At 34.4% G+C, this 7,309-nt stretch overlaps 1 protein-coding gene across 1 annotated transcript; it reads left to right on the forward strand.

Annotated features, from left to right (window-relative positions):
- Positions 1-108: 108 nt before the first annotated feature.
- Positions 109-3,368, forward strand: LOC107461047 (auxin-responsive protein IAA9). Its single transcript, XM_052252842.1, has 8 exons — positions 109-274; positions 1,047-1,116; positions 1,331-1,781; positions 1,981-2,207; positions 2,294-2,520; positions 2,620-2,761; positions 2,885-2,946; positions 3,063-3,368. Exons 3-8 carry the CDS (start codon positions 1,371-1,373, stop codon positions 3,083-3,085), a joined length of 1,092 nt encoding a protein of 363 aa, XP_052108802.1. The 5' UTR covers positions 109-274; positions 1,047-1,116; positions 1,331-1,370; the 3' UTR covers positions 3,086-3,368.
- The last annotated feature ends 3,941 nt before the right edge of the window (positions 3,369-7,309 follow it).

A 7,309-nucleotide genomic window follows, 5' to 3' on the forward strand; every position in this document is an offset into this window, starting at 1 on the left:
ATTTCAAACAAAAATATTTTTTTTAAAAAAAACAGAATTATTTTTCTTATGATAAATGGTTTCAAACAAGCTCTGAATGTTTTTTTATTTAATTAAATGCATGGTGCTTCTTCATTGACATGAGACACCAAAAATAAGCTCTTGTAACTTTATTCCCCAATGGAGGGTCCTTAGTTCTCTCTTCTTCCACTCTCTCTTTCAATATTACCCTAACACCCTTCTTCTTCTTCTTCTTCTTCACTCTTTCTGATCTTCTCATTATTCTTCAACACGTGTAAGTAAAACTCCTAAGTTTTTTTTTTTTTGTTTCATTTTAATTTCTTATGTTGCTTCATGGACTTTTCATTGAAACCCTTCTGCAATTCTCTGTGTCCCTTTGCTTTTCCCCTTTTTTGCTTTCAACTGGGACATGCATCTTTATTCCACTTTTTCTTAATTCCTATTTTTGTTCCAGTAATGGATGAGAAAACTCTCAAAAAACTCTTTTTTTTCTTTTTCTTTCAGTGCATTATTAACACAAAGTAGTGCTCACTAGTTTCTGTTTTTTTTTTTTTCAACTTTTCTTCTTCACTTTCCCTTTTTATTTTCTGACCAAAACCAAACTGAGTCCGTGTTTGTTATCTTCACTTTTCTGGATGATTTTATTTTATTTTATTTTCAAAAAATGAAATTGAAAAAAGAATCTGCTTTTTGTTTTTCGTCTATCTACTGAAATGTGCTTTGATGGAAGATGACTCAGCCAAGAGTGAAAGACTCTGACTCATAAATTTTCATGTGAATTTTTTTAAATTTATTATTATTATTATTTATTACAGCTTGTTTTGTACTATGTTTTTAATTTTATTCCCCTTGGGTTATTTTTAGAACTTTGTCTTGTAACTTTTTCCACCGAAAAGTAATTATTACTTAATATGTGTATCTATCATTCTATCTGTGAGTCTTTGCAGCAATGAATGGCGATTCTCATTTTCTTTTTAATTTTGTCTTATATTTATTTGTTTTCATTGGGTATATAAAGTTCCTAACTTTGCCTTATTGCAATTTAGGAATTTGTACTTGGCTATTGTTGTTCATTTGGAGCTTCTTTGGATCAAAGCAAAGAAAATTTGAGCAAAGGTATGATTCAATTTTTAATGTGTTATTGGAATTTATGACATTGAGGTTGCTTATGAATATTGTGGGAAAGCTGTGTTTCAATGTATTGTTTTCTCTGTTTGATTGATAAGTTTGAAGGCTGTGGAGTGTGGTGCAAGATTCTGTTTAGTCAAAATGATCTGTTATTCTGTTTGTTTCATGAACCATTTCAAATGCTGTTTTTGTTGTTTGATAGGGAAAACACAAAATTTGGGAACTTCTTGGTTTGAATTTTGATGTCACTGCCAGTATTTAGCATAGTGGGGGAGGAGGAGGGCAAAAGCAATGTCACTTTGTTGGTTTCGTCGACTGCCATGGAATGTGCTCGCATCGAGAGCTCCGAGTTGAAAGTGCGAAACTACATGGAATTGTCTGGTTGTTCTTCTGCTGACAGCTCGGTTTCGCCCTTACCGGACGAGCATAAAAGTAATCTGAATCTGAAAGCTACTGAACTCAGGCTTGGTCTCCCGGGATCTCAGTCTCCTGAGAGAGATTCTGATCATTGCTTAAGAAGCTCAACTCAGTTTGATGAGAAACCACTTTTCCCCCTGTGCCCCTCGACCGATGATCATCATCATTCCCCTGCAAAGGCTGCTGTTTTGGGTAACAAAAGAGGATTCTTAGATGTAATGAATGGGTTCCAGAAGGTAAATGTCAATTTAGTCTGAGGAAATATCCTTTTTAACTATGATCTTTGGGTACTTAAAGTAATCTTAAAAGAACTTGCTTGGTTGAAATCTTGTTTTTAGTATGTGTAAGACTGTAACATGCTCTGATCATAGCTTTTTATCTGCTCGAAGTGAGATACTGCTAAGCGAGATACTGAGTCGCCGATCTATCATGCAGGGGAATTTTTTATCTAATTCAGAAGTGAATACAATTCTGTCGCCGAGGCCTTCTTCTAACTTAGGATTAAAACCTGGTTCTCTGCTTCAGAGTCTTGGGGTTCAACAAGCCAAAATGAAAGAAGTATCGACTACAAAGGTTGGGGTCGAGAAGCCTCATGCTTTCAATGAGACCAGACCCAGTCTTAATGGTTCTGCGAATAATAATAGCAGTGCACCAGCTACCAAGTAAGTAGAATACTCGAACCGATCACATTAAGTTTGAGCATAACTGTGGAAATGATTTCTGAATTCTGATATTCCTCGTGCGACAGGGCTCAGGTCGTGGGGTGGCCTCCCCTAAGGTCATTTAGGAAGAATTCACTGGCAACTAATTCGAAAAACACAGAAGAAGTAGATGGACAACCGGGGTCCGGTCCACTGTTTGTCAAGGTCAGCTTGGAGGGTGCTCCCTATTTAAGGAAAGTAGACTTGAAGAATTACTCTACATACCCGGAACTATGTTCTGCTCTAGAGAAGATGTTCCGCGGTTTTACTATAAGTAAGGAAGAATTCGTTTGATGCAAGAAAACTTAGTCTTTAAGTAATTTATGGTCAGTTTGCCTGGATCCAGTTACTGCTTGTTTCGGTATGATTTCAGGTCAATGCGGATCTTATGGGACTCTGGGAAAGGAGTTGCTGAATGAAACCAAGCTGAAGGATCTTCTTCATGGGTCGGAATATGTTCTTACCTATGAAGACAAAGATAATGATTGGATGCTTGTGGGTGATGTTCCATGGGAGTAAGTTCTAATTCTTTCATGCACTTGTTTTCTTATAGGCATTGAAAACTCATCTGAGATACAAATTTACATTTTACATTATTTGTTCATCTTCAAAGTAACTTCAACCCTTTATCTTTGCAGGATGTTTATCGAAACATGCCGAAGGCTGAGGATCATGAAGAGTTCAGAAGCAATTGGCCTTGGTTAGTATTTTTCAAACTATCTATAAACATAAGATTCAAGGGAATCCCAGCATATGTTATTCGACTCGGCTTCGAATCCCAGCATATCTTATTCGAGTTTACCCTTTTCGTGTCAGCTTGCAGCTCCAAGGGATGTTGAAAGAAGCAAGAGCAGGAACTAGACATGGCAACAACAACAGAATCCATCATAACTAAAGACATTTTGGCCAGGGAGAGATTATAATACTAAGCTATCTTAATATTTGTGTTGATGTTCATTATGTGTGTGTTTGATGTGTTCTTCACGGCATTTTATATATTAACTAAGCCGTTTTTTATCATATGATTTTCAACTCTTATAACCCCTTAAGACTTGACTATTTGTGAGTTAATTAATGATGTGGTTGAAGGAGGATATGATATGTAGTGTGTAAATTTTGATTTGTGTGCTTTTGTGATTTAAAATGACAGCATGTTCTATTGTTCTGTGTCATGTGACTTGTTTACGGTGGAAACTCACGTGCAGTCGACTTCATATGAAATTGATAGCTGAAAACCGTTAAATAATTTGACTGATTTGATTAAATTTTCATCTAACGGCTCTCATTTATTAACTTCACGTGAAGTCGACTGCACCTGAATTTCTACCTTGTTTATTCATCATTCATTTTTGTAAAGTAATAAATCGATTTTAAATTGGTTTAAAAATAAGAGCTGGTTTCTAAAAAATAACTAGTTTTATGGAAACTCGTTTTAAAAATAATAAATTGTCTTGAGAAATTAATTTTATATTTTTATTTATGAAATTGTGAATTTGATATGAATAATTAAGAAAAATAATAAATTGTTCACAAATACAACAACAACAAAGCCTTGTCCCACTAAGTGGGGTCGGCTACATGAATCAAACGACACCATTGTGCTCTGTTATGTATCATGTCTACAGAGAGACCGTTTACATGTAGATCTCGTTTGACCACCTCATGGATGGTCTTTTTAGGTCTTCTTCTGTTTTTCGCCCTTTGTCCATCTTCCATCTCATCCACCCTCCTGACTGGATGTTCTATCGGTCTTCTTCTGTCCAAACCACCTGAGACGCGATTTAACCATCTTTTCCACAATGGGTGTTACTCCAACTCTCTCCCTTATATCTTCATTCCTTATTTTATCCAATCGCGTATGACTACTCATCCATCTCAACATCTTCATCTCTGCCATACTCAGCTTATGTTCGTGTTTCTTTTTAGCCGCCCAACACTCCGTACCATACAGCATAGCCGGTCTTATAGCAGTGCGATAGAATTTACCTTTAAGTTTTAGAGGCATTTTTTGTCATATATAAAACCGATGCACTCTGCCATTTTGACCAACCTGCTTGGATCCTATGATTTACATCCTGTTCAATTTCTCCATTATCCAATATGATGTACCCAAGATACTTAAAACTTTTAAGTTTTCGTAGGATATTTTCTTCAATCTTCACCTCTATATTGGGGTTTTCCCTTCTCAAAATGAATTTACATTCCATATATTCCTTCTTGCTACGGCTTATGCGCAGACCATACACTTCTAAAGCTTCTCTCCATAACTCCAACTTCTTATTTAGGTCTTCCCTTGACTCTCCCATAATGACGATATCATCGGCAAAAAGCATGCACCATGGCACAGGCTCTTGGATGTGCTCTGTGAGTACTTCCAAGACTAATGTGAAAAGGTATGGACTTAAGGATGATCCCTGGTGCAATCCTATACCAATAGAGAATTACTCTGTCACACCACCTTGAGTCTTCACACTAGTGGCCCCATCATACATGTCTTTAATTGCCCGAATATATGCGATTCTTACTCTCTTCTTTTCTAAAACCTTCCATAAGATATCCCTTGGTACCCTATCATACGTTTTTTCCAAATCAATAAACACCATATGTAGATCCCTTTTATTATTACGATACTTCTCCATCATCCTTCTTAATAGGTATATCGCTTCAGTAGTAGATTTGCCTGGCATAAATCCAAATTGATTCTCTGTTACTTGTGTCTCTTTTCTCAACTTCCGTTCTATCACCATTTTCCATAATTTCATAGTATGACTCATAAGCTTAATCCCTCTGTAGTTTCCACAACTTTATATATCCTTCTTATTCTTGTAGATAGGTACCAAGGTGCTCTTTCTCCACTCATCAAGCATATTCTTTGACCTTAAAATCTCATTAAAAAGATTGGATAACCAGTTGATGCCTTTTTCTCCAAGACCTTTCCAAACCTCAATCGGGATATTATCAGGTCCTATTGCCCTGTCATTTTTCATCTGCTTTAGAGCCTCTTTTACCTCGAATTCTCGAATCCTTCGATAGTAGTCAAAGTTTTGATCTTCTTCCCTTGAGCATAATCGACCAAGGCTCGGAAGAGTCTTCTGTCCTTCATTAAATAACTCATAGAAGTAGCTCTTCCACCTTTCATTAATCTTCTCCTCTTGAGCCAACACCTTTCCATCCTTATCCTTTATGCACTTAACCTGATCCAAATCTCTCGTTCTTCTTTCCTGGCTCTTTGCGATTCTATATATACCTTTTTCTCTTTCTTTCGTGCCCAAAGACTGGTAGAGACCCTTATATGCTCTTGTTCTTGCTTCACTTACAGTCACTTTTGTCTCTTTCTTAGCCGCCTTATATTTTTCCAGTTATCTGCATTGCGGCATAAAGACCACTCTTTAAAGCATTCCCTTTTTATCTTTATCTTTTCTTGTATACTCGCATTCCACCACCAGAACTCCTTGTCTCTTGGTCCTATTCCTTTAGATTCACCAGAACTTTCTTTTGCTGTTCTTCTAATAACTTCTGCCATCTCCCTCCACATCTCTTCCGCGCTTTCATTCCCATCCCACTTTACCTCTTCTCCTACCCGTCTTAGGAAGCTTCTTTGTTCCTCACGTTTCATCCGCCACCACCTCGTCCTTGGGTTCTTCGTATGATGTCTTTTCCTCAACTTTTGCTTAACGCAAAAATTCATGACGAGCACCCTATGTTGTGTTGTCAAACTCTCTCTCGGGATAATTTTACAGTTAATGCAAAATTTCTGGTCGACTCTCCTCAATAAGAAGAAGTTGATTTGAGAGCTTGTCATGCCACTCTTAAATTGTTCACAAATAAACTACTATAATATTATTGTTGTAAATAAATTTAAAAATAGTTAAGAAACAGAAAAATTAAAATAAAAAAATAAAAAAAAGTAACTTCTAAAAGTTTTGTGACAATATGGTCGTCTTTGTTTCTATGCTTAAATGTTAAAATTGACTCTGTTCATTTTATCCCCTATTTTCGCTCTTAGATTCAAGGTTCAACAAATAATTGCATTGGCCAAAATACTTAGGAACCAACTTATATGCGGATTTTTTTGTTTTTTGTTTTCCTTTTCAACTCTTTATTTTTTCTCTCGTTTTTTTTTTTCATCAAAGATAGAGAGACTCGAATCCGCAACCTCTAAATAAGTATGTAGAGACTATGTTATTTTAGCTATAACTCGTTGGCTATTTTCTCTCTCGTTTGTTAGAAAAGAATATATAAATATATAAAAATTGTATTTTCGTCTGTAATGTTCAAAAATTATATTCTGATGATATTGATTTCTAAATATTTTATTTAGATAACTTGCACTTAATATAATATCTCATATTTGTATATTGAAAAAAAAAACACTCATATTTTCACATATTAACAAATTAACTTTTTATTTTAAAAAAAGTTATATACTCTGCATAATTGGCATTGGTCATCATTTTTATGATTACTAGTACATGCCTATTGCTTTATATTTTTTCAATACTATCTATTTTGATATTAAATATTATTTATTTAGAATTAAATATTATTTTAATTCTTAACATTTTAATTAAATCCTCAATTTTTTCTGACTCTTAAAACGTCCTAATTTTTTTCTTCAAAAGTCTTATTTCATCACGTATTAATCATCTAGTCAAAATTATATATATATTTCTGAAAATACACTTTTATTCCATGATCATCTTCTTCTACATAGTACCAACCATCGTAATTATGGTTGTAATTATGGTAGTCATCATAATGATTACAGTGATTTCACAGTGAAAGTGATATAATAATAATAATAATAATGAAAAGGAATAATTTTTTGAAAAAATGTTAATTTCGACCAGAAGATAAAAATATGATAATATAATTGTGACAAAAATAAAATGTTTCTATATTAGGAACAAAATTATAATTTAACTCGAACTTCAGACACCAAATAAATATTTTACCCTGCATATTTATTTTGATATAAAAAATATTATTTTATTTAATTACTTGTATGACACAATTAAACATATTGGTAGAAGTTGGAAATTATAAAAAAAATAGGTTTTTTT

The sequence above is a fragment of the Arachis duranensis genome, chromosome 8, assembly GCF_000817695.3.
Source record: "Arachis duranensis cultivar V14167 chromosome 8, aradu.V14167.gnm2.J7QH, whole genome shotgun sequence".
In the NCBI taxonomy this organism is placed as follows: domain Eukaryota; kingdom Viridiplantae; phylum Streptophyta; class Magnoliopsida; order Fabales; family Fabaceae; genus Arachis; species Arachis duranensis.

What these genes read in the sequence shown, in the direction of transcription:
- LOC107461047 (XM_052252842.1), top strand. Translation starts at nt 1,371, where the DNA reads ATGTCACTGCCAGTATTTAGCATAGTGGGGGAGGAGGAGGGCAAAAGC. An exon ending in AGCAGTGCACCAGCTACCAA is followed by an intron (nt 2,208 to 2,293) that starts GTAAGTAGAATA and finishes CTCGTGCGACAG; the next exon opens with GGCTCAGGTCGTGGGGTGGC. An exon ending in TTCAGAAGCAATTGGCCTTG is followed by an intron (nt 2,947 to 3,062) that starts GTTAGTATTTTT and finishes TTTTCGTGTCAG; the next exon opens with CTTGCAGCTCCAAGGGATGT.